The following is a 20,862-nucleotide window of genomic DNA, read 5'->3' on the forward strand; positions in this document are numbered from 1 at the left end:
CCTACTGATAGATATGATATTTTGATCTTGTGAGGCTCTGCCACAAAATGGTTGACAAGGAAGGGGAACTTCCACATTCACAAAATGATTGTCACAGTACGGATATTAAGACACACAAAGAGTGCACCCTTTTTTATGTGATGGGGCAAGAAGGTTGATTAATTGCAAGGGAGATGTTTGCAGACAACCTGGACCATTGACAGTCATTGATGAGGGGTCTCCAAACCTGACAATGTTAAGATTGTGGACTTGTGGACATCAACTCCCACAATTCCTCAGCCAGCTGTGAAGTCCACAAGTCTTAAATTTGCCAAACTTGGAGACCCCTGAAATTGATAAACAAAGTGCTGGCAATTGTCTTCTAAGGTTCTAGTAAAAAGGAGTTCTTCAACAGGTCAAGCTCAAGTCAAGTCAATTCTCCTTCCAGTTGGGTTTCTGGTGCAGAGAAGAGCAATGAAGATGATTATGGAACTGGAGGCTAAAACATCTGAGGAATGGTTGTAGGAATTGCGTACTGTATGTCTATTCTAATGAAAAGAAGGAGTAGGGATGACATGATAGCAGCGTTCCAAAATCTAAGGGGCTTCCACGAAGAAGAGGAGATCAACCAATTCTCCAAAGCAGGACAAGAAGCAATGGATGGAAGCTAATCAACGAGAGAACCAGCCTAGAAATAAGGAGAAATTTCCTGACAGTTACAACAATTAATCAGTGGAATGGCTTGCCTTCAAAAGTTGTGGATGCTCCAACACTGGAGGTTTTTAAGAAGAGATTGGTCAGTCATTTGTCTGAAACATTATAGGGTCTCCTGTTTGAGCAGGGGTTGGACTAGAAGTCCTCCAAGAGCCCTTCCAACTCTGTTATTCTGTTTTATGAAGAGTTTAAAAAGTTTAATGAAGAGAAGGGTGAGGGGTGACATGATAGCAGTGTTCCAATATCTCAGGGGCTGCCACAAAGAAGAGGGAGCCAAGCTATTCTCCAAAGCACCTGAAGGCAGGACAAGAAGCAACGGATGGAAACTAGTCAAGGAGAGAAACAACCTAGAACTAAGGAGAGACTTCCTGACAGTTAGAACAATTAACCAGTGGAACAACCTGCCTCCAGAAGTGGTGAATGCTCCAACACTGGAAGTTTTTAAGAAGAGACTGGCCAGCCATTTGTCCGAAATGGTATAGGGTTTCCTGCCTGAGCAGGGGGTTGGACTAGATGACCTCCAAGGTCCCTTCCAACTTATTATTATTATTATTATTATTTATTTCTATTTTTCCATAAGCCAGAGAAAATCTGTTTCCATGTTACCACCAATCAGCAACTGGTAATCCAAATTCTCTACATGTGTGACCCAAGAACTGTCTGGTTGCTGAAATGGAAAACCCATCTATGTACCTCTCACTTTAGAAACTAAGGTATAATACAACTGTGGGTGGTAGGGAGAAGGAAATTAAGCCTCAAGAAAAGGAAATGCTTCAAATACACCTGCCAGCTTTCTCAGTTCTATGAGAGAAGGATGCTTGGATTTCAGTCTTAAAGGCAAGGTTATGTACCTCAAGACTAATAATAATAATAATAATAATAATAATAATAATAATAATAATAATAATAATAATAATAATAATAATAAGTTGGAAGGGACCTTGGAGGTCATCTAGTCCAACCCCTGCTCAGGCAGGAAACCCTATACCATTTCACACCAATGGCTGTCCAGTCTCTTCTTAAAAACTTCCAGTGTTGGAACATTCACCACTTCTGGAGGCAGGTTGTTCCACTGGTTAATTGTTCTAACTGTCAGGAAGTTTCTCCTTAGTTCTAGGTTGCTTCTCTCCTTGACTAGTTTCCATCCGTTGCTTCTTGTCCTGCTTTCAGGTGCTTTGGAGAATAGCTTGGCTCCCTCTTCTTTGGGGCAGCCCCTGAGATATTGGAAGACTGCTATCATGTCACCCCTCACTCTTCTCTTTGTTAAACTAGACATGCCAAATTCCAGCAACTGTTCCCTATATGTTTTAGCCTCCAGTTCCCCCAATCATCTTTGTTGCTCTTCTCTGTACCCTCTGTACTACATCTTTCCTTCTTGAATTGTGGGACAGTGTTTTCAATCTTCTTGATCTGTAGAATTCCTAAAAATGAGCAGTAGAAGACAATCTGCATACCTTCAAGTTGATGAATGTGAGCATTGCGCAGGTCCAGAAGGTGGCCCATCTCCTTTTGCCGATCCTCATGCTCTTGTTTCTCCTGTCTGGACTGTGTCAGCATCTTCTCTAATTCCACCTCCAACCAAAAGAGCAGTCAGCAGACTCAACTACAACCCATATCAACTTCCTCATCATTCCACCTATTTGCCTTGTAGCATAATCAATGATCTCTATTAATTCACAATTATTATCCTTCCAACTGGCCCAATCATTGTCCAAGGAATAGAACAGAACAGAACAGAGTCGAGTCGAGTAGAGTAGAGTAGAGTTAGAGTAGAACAGAAACTTTATTGTCACTTTAAATGTACATTTAAAGTGACAATACATATGTATCGGCATACATTAAAATGAAATTTTGTCGCATTCCACTCTCAAAGGATAACCATTATGCATATACCCACATACACACACATATATGACACAGAGAAACATCACAGTCTAGTTCGAATGTATGGCAAAAAAAAAGAATCCCGCAAATTTACAAGAGGAACGGCATAGGGAACAAGCTGTTACAGAATGTAGTAGTCCTGCTATAAATACTTCAAAACCTCCTCCCAGAGGGGAGCAATAGAAACAGACCATGAAGTGGTGTTCAGGGTCTCTAGCAATGCTCTGCTACCACCAAACCAGATAGCAATGCAGTTTGTTAAGATGATCTCCATCATGCCTCTGTAAAAAGTGGCCAGGACAGAAGGAGAAAGAGGTGCTCTCCTCATCCAACGGAAGATACTGTACAAGAGGCAGAGAGCGTCTTCCAAGCGGTGAGAATTGGTAATATCATGGACCTTAGCAAATCTTTCATTGCATCCTAAGTGTTAGTCAACAGATTCTATGTATATTCAACTGAAATCTAAATTTTCAAAATTGGGTTCTAACCAAGCTTAACCTCAGACAGAACACTGTTCATCTAACTGGGAGATTGTAAATATACACCTAGAGCGACCTTGTTGCTCAAGTAATATTTTATTTGTATATATTGCTAATCCTCAAGGTCCTCCATCTTAGATGTTGGATATCTTTTGGTTGCACCTGATAATCCCGATTAATGCGATGCTGCAAAATGACCATGTTGCGTGTCTTCTCTAGTTCCAGCACTGTCTCTGCATGCGCAGCCTCAGCCTCATGAAGTTGTCGCTTGAGGCTGTCCTGGATGAAGATTTCAATCTTTTCCTGATCTCTTTCTGGAACTTCTGCTGACAGACTCTGGAAGGAAGGAAGGAAGGAAGGAAGGAAGGAAGGAAGGAAGGAAGGAAGGAAGGAAGGAAGGAAGGAAGGAAGGGAGGGAGGGAGGGAGGGAGGGAGGGAGGGAGGGATGGGGGAAGAAAGGAGAGAGGGAAGGAGGAGGGAGGGAGGAGGGAAGGAGGGAAGAAAGGGAGGGAAGAAAGGGAGGGAGGAGGGAAGAAATGAGGGAGGGAGGGAGGAATGAAGGAAGGGAGGGAGGAAGGAAGGAGGGAAGAAAGGAGGGAGGGAGGAAGGAGGGAGGGAGGAAGGAGAGAAGAAAGGAGGGAGGAAGGAGGGAAGGAAGGAGGTAGGGAGGAAGGAAGAAAGGAAGGAGGGAAGAAAGGGAGGGAGGAAGGAGGGAGGGAGGGAGGGAGGAGGGAAGAAAGGAGGGAGGGAGGGAAGGAGGAAGGAAGGAAGGAAGGAGCAGAAACAGAAAGAAAACAAAATATGGAATTTAAAATGCTTGGAACTGTCGAAGCAACTCAATGTGATACCTTACCACTCAGGAAACATAATCTACTACCGATATTACCTTGGTATTGTCTGCTTTCCTATTCTGCATTGAAATGCTTTGCAAGGTTACAAGCATACTTACTTCTTGCTTGTTCAGATAGGAGTACCTTCAGAGAACCCTTTTCAGACTCAATGAAGACAAACTACTTCAAAAACCACTCATCCCTTTGCTTAAGCTTTGTTACCTTTGCTGTTCAACCTAGATTCATAACAACCTACCTGAGTTGCCTTGGACTGAGGCGGTTCCTCTGGCGCCTGGTTTTGCAAGATGGCCAGTCTCCCCTGAAAAGAGTTGACTTCCTGTTTCAGCGCATCATTCTGAGCTTGTTAAACAAAGCAAAGAAAATTAGGATATTTTAAAACTGGATTGGATTTGGCCCAATCAACACATTCTTCACTGAAGGTGCTATGTTATGTCGTTATTACATTGTTGTTATTCTTATGTTTTATCCACTGTATTTTTTTATTTCTGGTTAAGTCATCTTGAGCGTTGTATAGAAAAAGGTTGTGCGTGTCTGTGTGTTCGTGTGTGTGCATCTGTGCGTGCGTGTTGGACTTTGAAAAAACAGATGGAAAGGATATGGATAGTCTTCAACTATGGTGTTGGAGAAGAGTCCTGAGAATACCATGAACAGTCAAGAAGACAACCCAATGGTTCATGGAACAAATCAACTCAAATTCTCCCTTGAGGAACTAATGACCAGGCTGTAACTATCCTACTCTGGACACATTGCCAGGGGTGCTTCTGGGTTGAAAGGATTAACCAGTGGCATCACCATTGCCCTGGTGAAGCCCAGTTGGAGGTGCTTTCCATGTCCCTGGAGGAGCTGGAGTGAAGGACAGGAGCTCAACCTTCCCCACAGCAGCTTTCGGGTCTCAAACATGGGCTTGCTAATCTGCTACCCAGTGTTCTGACCACTTGGGCCACTCAGCTCCTCTGGACACTTTATGCTGGAGAAGGCTTAAAGGCTGAGAAAGGTGGAAGAAAGGAGACAAACCACAGGAAGATGGGTAGCCTCAGGTACAGTAGCCATACGTGCATCATTAGCATCGAGTTACTAACGTGGTGGCTCATGGGTTAGGATGCTGAGCTTGTCGATCAGAAGGTCGGCAGTTTGGCGGGTCGAATCCCGAGTGCCATGTAACAGAGTGAGCGCCTGTTACTCATCCCAGCTTCTGCCAACCTAGCAGTTTGAAAGCACGTAAAAATGCAAGTAGGAAAATAGGGACCACTACGGTGGGAAGGTAACAGCGTTCTGTGCGCCTTTGGCGTCTAGTCATGCCGGCCACATGACCACGGAGACGTCCTCGGACAAGCGCTGGCTCTTCGGCTTTGAAACGGAGATGAGCACCGGCCCCTAGAGTCGGAAACGACTAGGACGCGTGTGCGGGGGAACCTTTACCTTTACTAACGTAACAACGGCAGTGATTCACTTAACAAATGTGGCAAGAAAGACTGTAAAACGGGGCAAACATCACTTAACCAATGTCTCATTTAGCAAGATAAATTTTGGGCTCAGTTGTGGTCCTACGTTGAGGACTACCTGTATATTTAGATTCCCTTCATCAAAATTTGCATATATTTTTTTTTTAAAAAAATCGCTTGCATTTTGCACAAAGATGCTTCATAGAGTCACTGCAAGCTTCTTGTTTCAACCAATCCCTTACCTTGTTCCTTTTTTAGCTGCTCCTGTAGAATCCCCTTCTCTACCATGGCTGAGCTGAACTGATCTTCCAAAGAAGGAGCATTGTCCTTTTGGGGCACCTGGTCTGGATTTTGTGGAGCAGCAATGATGCAACTGTTGACATAAGGGTGATAGAAAATCAATGAAAAGTAAGATACCCGCATTTCCCCCCAAATAAGACTGGATCTTATATTAATATTTTTCTCCAAAAGATGCATCAGGGCTTATTTTCCAGTTAGATCTTATTTTCAGGGAAATACGGTACTAAATGCATCCATCTGGCTGACGATCTTAACTGGGGCTTATTTTTGGGGTAGGGCTTACATTACGAGCATCTTGAAAAATCATGGCTAGAGCTTATGTTCTGGTTGGGTCTTATTTTCAGGAAAACAGGGTAGAACAACAGAATAAGAGACTTAGAAGGAACTTTGGAGGTCTTGGTCTGCATTTTAAGATATCTCCAAACTCTTAGAGAGGAGCTCAACGTGAATGTGTAATGGAAATATTTCGTGTTCCAAAAAAATCCACTTGATTACTTTTGTTTGATAGCACTTCTGTACCTGTCCAACAGTCGGTCATAATCCATCTTTAATGAATCTCGCTCTGCTTCCAAATCTTGGATTCTTTCCTGGAACTGAGAATAGAATTCTTTATTGGCCAAGTGTGGTTGGACACACATGGAATTTGTCTCCAGTGCATGAGCTCTCAGTGTGTACATACAATAGTGATAAATCGTGATCATAAGCAACATTAAAATACATTCATCATAAATCATAAGATGCAACATTTAGGGATAGTCATAGAATATTAGCTAAGCCAACAACCTAAATCAGTGATGGCGAACCTTTTAGAGACCGAGTGCCCAAACTGCAACCCAAAACCCACTTATGTATAGTCGGGTGCAGGGTGGGTGTGGCCCATTGGGTGGGCATAGCCCATTGGGTGGGTGTGGCCAATTGGGTGGGCATGGCCCATTGGGTGGGTGTGGCTGCGGTGGTAACGGCAGACTGGGTGGGACTAAAAAGTTCAATCAATCAATTCCAACTTTGCGAGATCTTTTTTTTCTGGCGAGAAGTTGAAATTGATTGATTGATTTAAACTTTTTTTTTTTGCACACCATGGCGGAGGCCTAAAGTGAAAAGGTTTTATAAAACCCAGCTGACTGGGGCAACGGTGCGCGCACCCACAGAGAGGGCTCTGCATGCCACCTGTGCCACGTGTGCCATAGGTTCGCCACCACGGACCTAAATCATACTAGGATACTAAAAAACAATATAAATTGTAAGGTACAAGCAACGAAGTTATAGACATAAGAAGATGATAGCTAACAGGAAAGACGAGGAGTATCACAGTAATGCAGCTTTACTAAGTAGTTTGACAGTAGGAATTAGTTGTTAAGCAGAGTGGGGGGGGGAACTGTCCTTATGTCTAGTTGTTCTGGTGTATAATGCCCTATATAGCATCATCTTGAGGGAAGAAGTTGAAATCGTTTATGTTGTGTAGTGGGTTCTGTAGAGCAGGAAGGACGCCGAGACGATGAGTACAGCATAGCAGCTCTTTATTAGGTGAAGGGACTGTACTGGGGAATAGGGGCTACTTGCACTCTTATATATACCTGGCCAGCACCTGGCCAGGTACTCAACCAACCAATTGGTTTGAACCTCTGTTTCCCGCCGAAATGCTTCCCGCCAAAACAGTTACAGTTCAATGCCTCCTGGTGGTGACTCTTATACACAGCTTTAGGTGCTGCAATAAAGCTTAATACATAACAGTTTATGACCAGGATGTGAGGGGTTTGTAGATATATTCACAACCCTCTTCCTGGCCTGTGCGGTACACAGATCCTCAATGGAAGACAGGCTGGTTGCAATTGTTTTTTTCTGCAGTCCTAACTATCCATTGAAGTCTGTGTCTGTCTTGTTTGGTTGCTGTGCCAAACCAGACAGTTATAGAAGTTACAAATGACAGGTTCAATAATTCCTCTGTAGAACTCTATCAGCAGCTCCTTGGGCAGTTTGGGCTTCCAGAGTTGGCGCAGGAAGAACTTTCTTTGTTGAGCTTTCTTGTTGACATTTTTGATGTTTAGGTGTCCATTTTAAATCTTGAGATATTATAGACCAGGGGTAGGCAACCTTGGCTCTTTTATGACTCGTGGACTTCAACTCCCGGAATTCCTGAGCCAGCCATGCTGAGGAGAAATGGAGAGGTTTCCATGCTGAGCCATGCTGGCTCAGGAATTCTGGGAGTTGAAGTCCACGAGTCATAAAAGAGCCAAGGTTGCCTACCCCTGTTATAGACCCTAGAAAGATGGGATTCTAATTCTTCCTGAGACTTCAGATCAGATAGACTAGACTAGACTAGACTAGACTAGACTAGACTAGACGAATAGAATAGAATAGAATAGAATAGAATAGAATAGAATAGAATAGAATAGAATAGAATAGAATAGAATAGAATAGAATAGAATAGAATAGAATAGAATAGAATAGAATAGAATAGAATAGAATAAGACCTTGGAGATTTTCATTCCCCTTGCTCAAGCAGGAGAACCTGTACCATTTCAGGCAAGTGACTGTCTAGTTTCTTCTTAAAAGCCTCCAGTGATGAAGTGCCCACGATTTCCAATGGCAAGCTGTTCCACAGGTTAATTGTCTTCACTGTTAGGAAGTTTCTCCTTAATTCCAGGTTGCTTCTCTCTTTGGTCAGTTTCCAACCATTGTTTCTTCTCCTGCCCTCTGGTGCTTTGGAGAATAGTTTGATGCCCTCTTCTCTGTGGCAGCCCCTTAAATACTGGAATACTGCTATCATGTCATCCTGCCTAGGTCCCGGTGACTGACCCAGATTGGATCCTAAAAGTAAAGTATCCCTCTGAAACTTGCTGGCTGGGGAATTCTGCGAGGAGACATTCACACAGCTTAATGTTGCCCGGTTTGAAAAATTTAGATTTTTAGATTTAGAGCACCAGCAAAGGCATTCCTTTTATTTCAGATGAGGTGAGGACTGTGTAATGTGTAGTGGGTTCTGGAGAGCAGGAAGGATGCCGAAACGATGAGTACAACATAACAGCTCTTTATTAGGTGGAAGTGACTGTACTGGGAATAGGGGCTACCTGCACTCTTTATATACCTGGCCAGTACCTGGCCAAGTACACAGCCAACCAATCGGATTGAACCTCTGTTTCCCGCTGAAACTGCTTCCCGCCAAAACAGTTACAGTTCAACGCCTCCTGGTGGTAACTCTTATACAATGCTTTAGGTGTTCTTAAAAGCCTAATACATAACAAGGACACTTATGGATTCCTCCATGTAGAAACGCATGGAGCACACCAGATCAGCAGGAGAGAGATGATTCTTTAGATACTAGGAGACAAGCCATAAAGGCTTTTAAAGGGGAATAACCAGCATTTGACCTGGACACCAGAGCAAATTAGCAGTCATAAAATAGGCATCACATGGTTGCATCTAGCTGCAGAAAGACCACAGCACTTTGAAGCAATTGAAGCTTCCCAGGAGTTTTCAAAAGCAGCCCCAGGGTGAATGTGTGGCAGTAATCAATGGCTTTCCATACTTCCTCACCTCTTCCAGTTTTCCCTGCAAGGGTAAAAGGATTTCCAATCGGCTTTCCAGCACAGCCACCTTCTGGGTCTTCTCCTTGAGGTTGGCATTCAGATCATCCAGCTGAGACAGCAAGGCTTCACTGGCTGACCTCAACGCCTCTTGGTTCTGGTGTAGACAAGAAGAAAAGAAAGGGGACCATAAGATCTAGCGTCCTGGATGGCCTAGGACAGGGCTTTTCAACCAGGGATACGGGTACCACCTGTGGTACATTGGCACCTAGCAGGTGGTACGCGACCATCCTAGAAAAGGGGTAGTGGGGGGAGGGGAATGAGCTGAACCGGTGGCAGCACCGCACAAGCCTGAGCGAGAGACGGCTGGAGCTGCAGGGCTGTCAGGGCTCAGCAGAAGTGCCAGGATCAGTGCCAGGCTCCAGGTGAAGCTCAGCACTAATCCTGGCGCTTCTGCTGAGCCCAGAAGAAGCGCCGATCAGCTGGAATGTTGCAGCATCTCCAGGGTCTTGTAATTTACATTCAGATGCTTGGCAATTGATTCATATTTATGACCGTCACAGTGTCCCAGGGTCATGTGAAGTGACCAAAACCTGCTGCAACCACCCAGCAGAGGGGGGGGGGAATAAAAACCAAACACACCCCACCCCACCCCCGCTGCCAATCCTCAACATAAATGGTCACAACAATGAAAACCTCGGACAGGAGGAAGAGCGCCGCCGGGCGGGCAGGCAGGTGTCTTGCTTGGCTGTGGCTTGGGGGGCACTTTTTTCAGTGCCATTGTAACTTCGAACAGTCACTAAGCGAACTGTTGTAAGTCGAGGACTACCTGTACTTCAACACTTTTTTCCTTTATTTATTTTTTTGCTCAAGTTTTTGACCCCTTGCTAGGCGACTGGCAGAACTCGGATGTTGCCATATCCTAAAAGTGGTACAACGGGTGAAAAGGTTGAAAAGCCGTGGACTAGGAGTCCCATTCTTATATCTACTACCCCAAAAAATAATGATTGAGAAAGATCTTTGCTGGAGGTGAACCTCAGAAGCCTAAACAGAGGAGAGCAGATTACAGATTAAGGAGGACAAGAGGAACTTTCTTTGTTCTGTACATCTCCTAGTGTCAAATTCAGCATTTCTTACAATAAGGATCTTGTTGCTATGAAAGGGTGGATAAGATCTCTCTCTCTCTCTCTCTCTCTCTCTCTCTCTCTTTCTTCTCCCCCATAATTCCTGGAAATACAGGCTGATGAATATTCGAGCCTTCAGTTAGATGCTCAGCAGCACTTAGCATTCACGCTGAGGCCTAAAATGTGACCTCTGTTTTACAAGAATGTAGAAACAGGAACATTCCCAGCCCTGAATAATAATAATAATAATAATAATAATAATAATAATAATAATAATAATAATAATAATAATAATAATAATAATAATAATAATAATAATAATAATAATAATAATAATAATATAACACCATTGGCATTGTCAAATTTGCCATTAGTAAATTGCAAATGGCGGCCTTACTAGGAACTGCTTCCATCCTGCAACGATATCTGTAAAACCATCAAACATCCACATCTGCCTATCCCAGGTCCTTGGTAAGGACTCAATAGGTAGACAAAACTGCCAAACCCAGTCTGAACATCTAGCTGACTGTGCGATGATCATCAACAACAACAACAACAATAAAGTTGGAAGGGACCTTGGAGGTCCAACCCCCTGCTCAGGCAGGAAACCCTATACCTTTTCAGACAAAACGATTGTCTAAACTCATCTTAAAAACTTCCAGTGTTGGAGCACTCACAATGTCTGGAGGCCATTCGTTCCACTGGTTAATTGTTCTCACTGTCAGGAAATTTCTCCTTAGTTCTAGGTTGCTTCTCTCTTTGATTAGTTTCCATCCATTGTTTCTTGTCCTGCAATACTGCAAATTTGTAATAAAAAAAAACGGGTGGACAGCAGTGGTGGGATTCAACTGGTTCGCACCACTTCGCCAAAACCGGTAGCTAATTTTGTGTTGCCCAGGCCCAGAATGGACTTCCGGAAGCGGCATCCACGCAGAGAAATGCTTGTTCATATATTTGAATCCCACCACTGGTGGACAGAACAAGAAGATGCCGTCAACAAGGGGTGGACCTGCAGCAGCTCAGCAAAAATGGTGGAGCTCAGAATGTTTAGGAAAAGAGAGGGAATGCCTCTTTCAGGCTTAGCAGAAGACAGGATGGAAAAATCGGCAGGAAAATACAGGTAAGGAAAACTGAAGAACAAGTCCCTCACCCTATCCTATCTAAACACATTTTCAGATTTTTCTGTCCCGAAGTTCATTGGGTTAGGAAACACTCCATGAAAATACCAAGAGAAGAGAATATTTGAGGCCCAGGGTTGACTTGTGGGGTCTTTGATGCTCTCTGGGGGTCCTTGTTTTCTTGCAGATGTTTCATTATTCAACTAGGTAAGTGTTGATCTTACTTAGTACCTACCTAACATTATCATTGATGATGTTACATAATAATAATAATAATAATAATAATAATAATAATAATAATAATAATAATAATAATAATAATAATAATAATAATAATAATAAATAAATAATAATAATAATAATAATAATAATAATAAATAAATAATAATAATAATAATAATAATAATAATAATAATAATAATAATAAGAAGAAGAAGAAGAAGAAGAAGAAGAAGAAAGAAGAAGAAGAAGAAGAAGAAGAAGAAGAAGAAGAAGAAGAAGAAGAAGTTGGAAGGGACCTTGGAGGTCATCTAGTCCAACCCCTGCTCAGGCAGGAAACCCTATACCATTTCACACCAATGGCTGTCCAGTCTCTTCTTAAAAACTTCCAGTGTTGGAACATTCACCACTTCTGGAGGCAGGTTGTTCCACTGGTTAATTGTTCTAACTGTCAGGAAGTTTCTCCTTAGTTCTAGGTTGCTTCTGTCCTTGATTAGTTTCCATCCATTGCTTCTTGTCCTGCCTTCAGGTGCTTTGGAGAATAGCTTGACTCCCTCTTCTTTGTGGCAGCCCCTGAGATATTGGAACACTGCTATCATGTCACCCCTCAACCTTCTCTTCATTAAACTACACATACCCAATTCCAGCAACCGTTCTCTATATGTTTTAGCCTCCAGTCCCACAATCATCTTTGTTGCTCTTCTCTGTACTCTTTCTAGAGTCTCGACATCTTTTTTACATCGTGGTGACCAAAACTGGATGCAATATTCCAGGTGTGGCCTTACCAAGGCATTGTAAAGTGGTATTAGTACTTCACGTGATCTTGATTCTATCCCTCTGTTAATGCAGCCTAGCACTGTGTTGGCTTTTTTGGCAGCTGCAGCACACTGCTGGCTCATATTGAAGTGATTGTCCACTAGGACTCCGAGATCTCTCTCACAGTTACTACTATTGAGCAAGGTACCACCTATACTATACCTGTGCATTTGATTTTTCCTGCCTAAATGTAGAACCTTAGGGTAATGAAATGTCTGCAAGAAAAGAAGCAAGCTCAGACTGCACCAAGGATCGCACTCTATGAAAGTGCCAGGACTTACCTCATGCAAGACAGTAATCTGAGCTTTGGAGATCACCAGTTCTGAATTCTTCTCCCATAACAGCTTCTGCAAACGAATCAGCTCCACATTCTTCTGGATGGCAGCTCTGTTGAACAAGGGAAACAAATCGGCACCGATCGGTGATCTTGTCCCAACCGCACAAATGCACAATCAGCCCCATCTATGCAAAATCACTACCTCGAGAAAAGATTTCTTGCTGAGCAGGCACTAAAACAGTGGGTTAGTCTCCAGAAATGTCCTGCTAACTTATAGCAGCCTGCAAGAATTTGATGTTATGCAGATCTCAGCTTATGATCACAATTCAGCCTCAAATTTATTTTGCTAAGCGGGACAGATGTTTAGTGAATTTTGCCCCTATTTTATGACCTTTCTTGCCCCAGTTGTTAAGTGAATCACTGCAGTTGTTAAGTTAATAATGTTGTTAAGTGATTCTGGCTTCCCCATTGCTTTTTCTGAAGGCTGCAAAAGGTGATCACATGACCCGGAACGCTGCAATGGTCATAAATATGAACCGGTTGCCAAGCATCTGAATTTTGATCACATGATCATAGAGGTGCTGCAAAGGTCGTAACTGTGAAAAACGGTCGTGTCACTTTTTCCCGTGCCTTTGTAACTTCAAATGGTCACCAAACGAACTGTTGTAAGTCGGGGACGACTTGTATTTCCTTGTTCCAGGTCAAACGTTTATAACACCCCCATTTTATAAATAACTGCCTAACCTTGACATGTGAATTTCTCTCTTTTTAAACCAAACTTCAAAAACCACAAGCACACCCAACATCGAACTTCTGCTTTCGTTGAATTTATCAACGAAAGCAGAAGAAGAATCAAGAGTGCTGTAGAAAACAAGGCCTTGGGAGACATTTTAGTTGTAATCCTAGATCAAATCCTAAGCGACTTTGGGACAATCATCAGGAGACAGTGAGTTCTAGTCCTGCCTTTGCCATGAAAGTCAACCGGGTGTCTTTGAGCCAATCAGGAGACAGTAAGTTCTACCGTAGTCCCATTTTAGGCATAAAGTTGACTTTCTTTTTTTCCCCAATTTTGTTTATTTGTGTATCAAGCAAACATTAAGTCAATAGCGCTTTACATCACATTGCGAGGAGGAAATAAGGTTGTCCCGTTACATATAAGAAAGCAACCACAAAGAAAGGAAAAATCATTGCATATAACAAGTAATAAAATTCAATTAATAGCTCTCTTTGACATCCAATTGTACCATTGACTCCAAGATAAATAGTAATCTGTGTCCCCTCGTCCCCTTAACATTATAGTAAGGGGGATACCATATACAATTGTGTCCTGAGGTATTTTTATTGGGGATAAGACCACAAAAATAAACAGAACTGCGTGGTACCTGTTGTTACATATAACCACTGCTGCAAGATTGGCGTGGGCCCAATATTGGAAGATGGATGTTAGCCCACCCGACCAAATAGTAATTCAGAAAATATTGAACTGTGCAGAATCAAAGTTGACTTTCTTTGGTACAATCACCAGGAGATGGTGAGTTCTAGTCCTGCTAATGGCAGAAAGTGAAGAAGAACTAAAGAGCCTCGTGTTGAGGGTAAAGAAGGAGAGTGCAAAAGTTGGGTTGAAACTTAACATTAAGAAAACCAAGATCATGGCATCCGGCCCTCTCAATTCCTGGCAAATAGATGGGGAAGAAATGGAGGTAGTGACAGATTTTATTTTCCTGGGCTCCAAGATCACTGCAGATGGGGACTGTAGCCAAGAAATTAAAAGACACTTGCTCCTGGGGAGGAAAGCCATGGCAAATCTAGACAGCAAACTAAAAAGCAGAGACATCACCCTGTCAACAAAAGTGTGTATAGTCAAGGCTTTGGTCTTCCCAGTTGCAATGTATGGCTGTGAAAGTTGGACCATAAGAAAGGCTGAGCGCCAAAGAATTGAGGCCTTTGAACTCTGGTGCTGGAGAAGACTCCTGCGAGTCCCTTGGACTGCAAGGCGATCAAACCGGTCAGTCCTAGAGGAGATCAACCCTGACTGCTCTTTAGAAGGCCAGATCCTGAAGCTAAAACTCAAATACTTTGGCCACCTAATGAGAAGGAAGGACTCACTGGAGAAGAGCCTAATGCTGGGAAAGATTGAGGGCAATAGAAGAAGGGGACGACAGAGAATGAGGTGGCTGGATGGAGTCACTGAAGCAGTAGGCGTGAGCTTAAATGGACTCCAGAAGATGGTAGAGGACAGGAAGGCCTGGAGGAACGTTGTCCATAGGGTCGTGATGGGTCGGACACGACTTCGCAGCTAACAACAACAACAAGTCCTGCTTTTAGACATGAAAGACTCCTGGATAACTTTGGGCCAATCACTCTCTCAACCCCACTCACTTTGCAGGGCTGTTGTTCTGGGGAAAATAAGAGAGGAAGGAATTGTTGAAAGAAAAATCAGGTCCAGTTTCAAGCTGGGAATAAAATGGAGGCTGCTTAAGAAAGAAGGTTCATTGATGAGCAGAACCAACAACAGCATGCAGTTCTGGGACAGCTGATTTGATGAGTACAAGGATTTTTACACAGTTTTACAGCATTATGTAATTTGAAGCCTTGCTTTGTTTTGCTTTTATTATTATTATTTGTTTAGCTTGTTTCTCAAAGGCTAACAATGGGTCTAAAATACTGGCTTCCTTGGCTTTTAATCCTGTCAAACAAATGTAATTAATTCTACCTTATCTTTAGTCTGCCTATTGCCTCCATTTAGCTCTCTTTGTGATTCAACAAGCATGATTCAACGTTTCTGCTTTTTGCAATAGCCAGGGTTTGGCGGGCATAGTAAAAACGCTTGGGGTGTGTGTGTGTTCTTACCACAGAATATTAGGTATGAATATTAGGGAGATAGAGAACCAAACGTTACCGATATTCCTGCAAGTTTAGATAGCTTTTCTGAGGTTGAATGTGTTCCAGATCAATTTCTTTATCAGGTGTGAAACTCAGCAGCTGATGATCCTTGTCTAACTCAGCCAGCACCAGACTGTGGGACCTGAAAGAAGAAATATAATTTTGTTTTTCTGTCATTAATAGGAAGGAGAGAAGAAAACAACGGATGTTTCTAAAATGCATGCCACTGTTTTAAAGATTGGTCTTCTTTCTTGCAGGCTAACAAGATTTTTTTTTAAAAAAAATTGTTATGTATGGGGATAATAAAATATAAGCAGCAGTTCATTGTTACCATCAGGTGGCGCTGTGCTCTAACAGGATTGGCTGTTAAGCGCTCGGCGGGAAAACCCAAATAAGGGATTGGCTGCCAGTGCACCTGGCCAGGTATATAAAGGGGTACAGGTAACCCCTTTGTCCTCTTCAGTACTACCACCAATAAAGAGCTGCCATGCTGAGTCCTTTGTCTGTTGTCTGACCACGCGGCCAAGAACCCGCGACACAATAAAAATTATCCCACCTTTATTATTTTTATAATTCAAGGTAGGGAATATTCCTTCCTTTCTTATTTTCCCCCAGAACAACAGCCTGGTAAAGTGAGCTGGGTTGAGAGAGAGTGTGATTGGCCCAAAGTCATCCATGAGTCTTTCATACCTAAAGCAGGACTAGAACTCACCATCTCCTGGTGATTAGCCCAAAGATACCCAGTCAACTTCCTTGCCTAAACTGGGACTAGAACTTACAGTCTCCTGATGATTGGCTCAAAGACACCCAGTTGACTTTCATGCCAAAGGAAGGACTAGAATTCTCTGTTCCCTGATGATTGGCCCAAAGTCACCTTTCATGCCCGAGGCAGTCTCCTTGTGATGGGCCCACAGTCAGCTTTCATACTCAAGGTGGGACTAGAACTCACAGTCTTTCGGTTTCTGCTTGGAACCTTTCCAGAACATCATCAGCATATCTGGGAGAGGTTGGCCGGACTGCCATTCTTGATACCTGCATCTCTGTCACCCAAAAAAAGAAGAAAAAAAGAGAGAGAGAGAGAGAGAGAGAAGGATGGACTGACTGCAATGTCCTTGAATCTCTATAGACTTCCCACCATTCAACAAAGAGGGAGCATCCGTAAAAAGCCCCCGATGATTTCCAAGGACAATCTAAATGCTGTTATTGTCAAGGTTCCGACTGACGAACCCGACAAAGTAAGCACAGCTGAGACCATCCAACTCTAATGCAAAACTTTGTTGAGTACATCATTTCGGCACAGGTGAAAGGAAACGCAGCTCCGGTTAATTCCCGCCTAAATCACTACATTAAAAGCATCAGGTCTCCCTCCCCCTATTAGTACAGGTCACATGGTCCAATTATAAGTCCGATAGTTATTGTGAGAGAATGTCTTTAGTTCTCAGTCAACAACTATTGAGCGTCCTTAGTTCTCACGGACCGGCATCTTGGTATCTGGAGTCTGCATTCCATTCTCCTCCCACCCCACCCTCCCCCCAAAAGTGTTGGCAAGCTAGAACCTTCCCAGCGATGAACACATCAAGCTCTCCAAACTTCTTACCTTTCGGTGATTTCTTGGGCCTTGGTCTAGGAGAGGTATGTGGTCTACGAAAGCCTGTGTTGACTTTGGCTGTGACGTGGCCGTAGGGACAGTGACGGCTACAACCCTGTAGCTGTAGCTGTTGCTTGTAGAAGAACAGGTGGCTCTTCAAACGCTGGTTGAGATGTTCCAACTCCCAAACCCGTTCCTGCATGTCTTCTAGGCCTTCCTCTAAGTCCAGATTCCGCATAGAGTTCTGCATGAAGTTTCTGGGTCTCCTGTTCCGGGTCTCCTGTTGTGCTCGCTCGTGACTCAGTCTTGATAGTTTGGTGCCCATCCTGGAGGAACAAGGAAAGAACATCCAATCTCGGTCTTCTGAAGGAGTGCTGGGTTTGGGTTAGGCCAGGGTTTCAGTCTTTAGGGACTCAACTGTGAGCATTATTTAAAATTGTCATGGGTGACAAAAGCCAAATACGAATTACGTAGGAAAAGATAGAAGAAACAAGTAACTTTGAATGAATGAAAATAACAGAATAACAAGATAACAGAGTTGGACGGGACCTTGGAGGTCTTCTAGTCCAACCCCCTGTTCAAGCAGGAGACCCTATACCATTTCATAGAGATGGTCGTCCAATCTCTTCTTAAAAACGTCCAGTGTTAGAGCACCCACAACTTCTGGAGGCAAGTCGTTCCACTGGTTAATTGTTCTAACTGTCAAGACATTTCTAGGTTGCTTCTCCCCTTGACTAGTTTCCATCCATTGCTGCTTGTCCTGCCTTCAGGTGCTTTGGAGAATAGGTTGACCCCCTCTTCTTTGTGGCAGCCCCTTAAATATTGGAAGACTGTTATCATGTCACCCCTGGTCCTTCTTTTCAATAAACTAGACATGCCCAAACACTGCCCAGTGAAATTATTGTTATATGTTTTGTGTAGCAATCTAAACAACGTGAATTTCATGTCTCTCATCATCAAAATATGTGTTTAAATAAACTTGGGACAGAACACCTGCCTCCTTAATTTAGTTGTAACTTCTTTACATGACAATAAAGGTAAAGGTAAAAGGTAAAGGTTCCCCCACACATGCATGCTAGTCGTTTCCGACTCTAGGGGCCGGTGCTCATCTCCGTTTCAAAGCTGAAGAGCCAGCGCTTGTCCGAGGACGTCTCCGTGGTCAGGTGGCCGGCATGACTAGACGCCAAAGGCTCACGGAATGCTGTTACCTTCCCACCATAGTGGTCCCTATTTTCCTACTTGCATTTTTACGTGCTTTCGAACTGCTAGGTGGACAGAAGCTGGGACGAGTAACAGGTGCTCACTCTGCTACGCGGCACTCGGGATTCGACCCACCAAACTGCCGACCTTCTGATCGACAAGCTCAGCGTCCTAACCCACTGAGCCACTGCGTCCCTTTTACATGACAATGCTACATTGCAATTCCTGTTTTCTGCCCCAAGAGGTCACTAGAGCTAGATTTACTGCAAGATCTACTGCACTTGCAAAGAGTTGTATAACATTTGCCATTAATTCTTTTTTAAAAAGATGTTTAAAATATGTCATTTTCAAGAGGACTTTTGCACTGTTGATTTTGGTTTTCGCTTTCAGGTGGTCCTCGACTTACAACACTTCGTTTAGTGACTGTTTGAAGTTACAACACCACTGAAAAAAGTGACATGATCATTTTTCACACTTAGGACTGTTTCAGATCCCTGTGGTCACGTGATCAAAATTCAGACCCTTGGCAACTGATTCATATTTATGACGGTTGCAGTGTCCCGGGGTCACGTGATCCCCTTTTGAGACCTTCTGACCAACAAGGTCAATAGGGAAGCCAGATTCACTTAACAATTGTGTTCCTAAATTAACTGCAGCGAATCATGGGGCAAAACTCACTTAGCAACAGAAATTTGGGCCTCAATTGTGGTCGTAAGCCGAGTACAATTTTGTATGCTGTTTTAACAGTTTGAGGGACGCGGTGGCTCAGTGGGTTAGGACGCTGAGCTTGTCGATCAGAAGGTCGGCAGTTTGGCGGGTCGAATCCTGAGTGCCGCGTAACAGAGGGAGCGCCTGTTACTCGTCCCAGCTTCTGCCAACCTAGCAGTTCGAAAGCACGTAAAAAATGCAAGTAGAAAAATAGGGACCACTACGGTGGGAAGGTAACAGCGTTCCGTGCGCCTTTGGTGTCTAGTCATGCCGGCCACATGACCACGGAGACGTCCTCAGACAAGTGCTGGCTCTTCGGCTTTGAAACGGAGATGAGCACCGGCCCCTAGAGTTGGAAACGACTAGCACGCATGCGCGGGGGAACCTTTACCTTTACCAGTTTGACTTCCTCATGGAAAAAGATCCGCTGAACAAATGAACAAACTGCGCTACTTATGGAGACGTTTCCAAGAAGAGACTGAACAATCTTCTCTCGTGTTTAATTTAGTTTAATTTCTTTTCTTGTAGTGGATTGATATAGATCAGACATGTCAAACACAAGGCCTGGGGGCCGGATCTGGCCCGCGAAGTGGTTTCATGTGGCCCGCGAAGCCATCTTGGAAACAGTGAGGGAACGGCCCCCACTGCCTTGGCCCTGGCCCAGAGACCCTCCTTCTGCCAGAGACCCTCAGATCTGTCCCACTCCTGCCCAAGCCCCCATAGGCACACTTGATGCAAATGATGTAGAGCTGGCCACGCCCACCCAGTAGGCCATATGCACTCTAGCCACGCCCACCCAGTAGTCCACGCCCACCCTGGCCCTACCCACCCGGCCCCTTGAGGGCAACCGCAATGCTGATGCGGCCGTCAATGAAATTGAGTTTGACACCCCTGATATAGATGATATCTATGCCCCTTCCAATTCTATGATTCTATGATGGTTGGACTCACCCTGGAAGAAACCTTACATATAATACTTCATTCATGCTCTGAAAGTCTTCATTTCAGTATGAAATCCAGGTCCAACAAGTAAATTAAAGATCGTACTGTCAATGGTGGTACCCAGTCTATCCCAGGGGTCTTCAAACTTGGCAACTTTAAGACTTGTGGACTTCAATTCCCAGAATTCCTCAGCCAGCCGGGACTGGCTGAGGAATTCTGGGAACTGAAGTTCTCAAGTCTTAAAATTGCCAAGTTTGAAGAACCCTGGTCTATCAGATCAATCCCCAGGGTTTAATAAATTATTATTATTATTATTATTATTATTATTATTATTATTATTATTATTATTATTATTATTATTATTATTATTATTATTATTATTATTATTATTATTAATTTAATTTATATACCGCCCTTCTCCCGAAGGACTCAGGGCGGTGAACAGGGCAATACATAAAAACCAGATACAAAAATTAAAAATTATTAAAAAGTAATTAAACAATGCCCATAATAAATTAATACAGATTAAAAATTGAAGTCCATTTATAGAATCCCACCCCGTCCCATCAAGATCGCGCCGGAAGGAGCGGAGATCGGGCGCCATCCGGAGCTCGACCGGAAGATGGTTCCATAAATCCGGTGCACCCACAGAGAACGCCCTCTCCCTGGGGGCCACCAGTCGGCATTCTTTGACCGGTGGCACCCTGAGGAGGCCCTCTCTGTGGGAGCGTACTGGGCGGAGGGAAGTTGACGCCGGCCGCAGGTGCTCCCCAAGGTATTCCGGACCCATGCCATGTAGGGCTTTGTAGGTCAT

General features: G+C 43.6%; 1 protein-coding gene across 1 annotated transcript in view; it reads right to left on the reverse strand.

The window, feature by feature from the left end:
* Positions 1 to 20,862, reverse strand: part of LOC308678592 (X-linked retinitis pigmentosa GTPase regulator-interacting protein 1-like) — a gene marked incomplete at its 5' end in the record, with an annotated part of 44,502 nt that overhangs the window by 20,437 nt on the left and 3,203 nt on the right. The window contains 10 exons of the mRNA XM_081345818.1: positions 2,148 to 2,265; positions 3,219 to 3,392; positions 4,143 to 4,246; positions 5,592 to 5,722; positions 6,169 to 6,242; positions 9,184 to 9,330; positions 12,732 to 12,837; positions 15,627 to 15,752; positions 16,560 to 16,650; positions 17,208 to 17,524. Coding sequence (XP_081201944.1) covers positions 2,148 to 2,265; positions 3,219 to 3,392; positions 4,143 to 4,246; positions 5,592 to 5,722; positions 6,169 to 6,242; positions 9,184 to 9,330; positions 12,732 to 12,837; positions 15,627 to 15,752; positions 16,560 to 16,650; positions 17,208 to 17,524 — 1,388 coding nt within the window. The remainder of the gene's footprint in view (positions 1 to 2,147; positions 2,266 to 3,218; positions 3,393 to 4,142; positions 4,247 to 5,591; positions 5,723 to 6,168; positions 6,243 to 9,183; positions 9,331 to 12,731; positions 12,838 to 15,626; positions 15,753 to 16,559; positions 16,651 to 17,207; positions 17,525 to 20,862) is intronic.

This window comes from Vipera berus (assembly GCF_964194415.1).
Source record: "Vipera berus genome assembly, chromosome: Z".
NCBI classification, from domain to species: Eukaryota; Metazoa; Chordata; class Lepidosauria; order Squamata; family Viperidae; genus Vipera; species Vipera berus.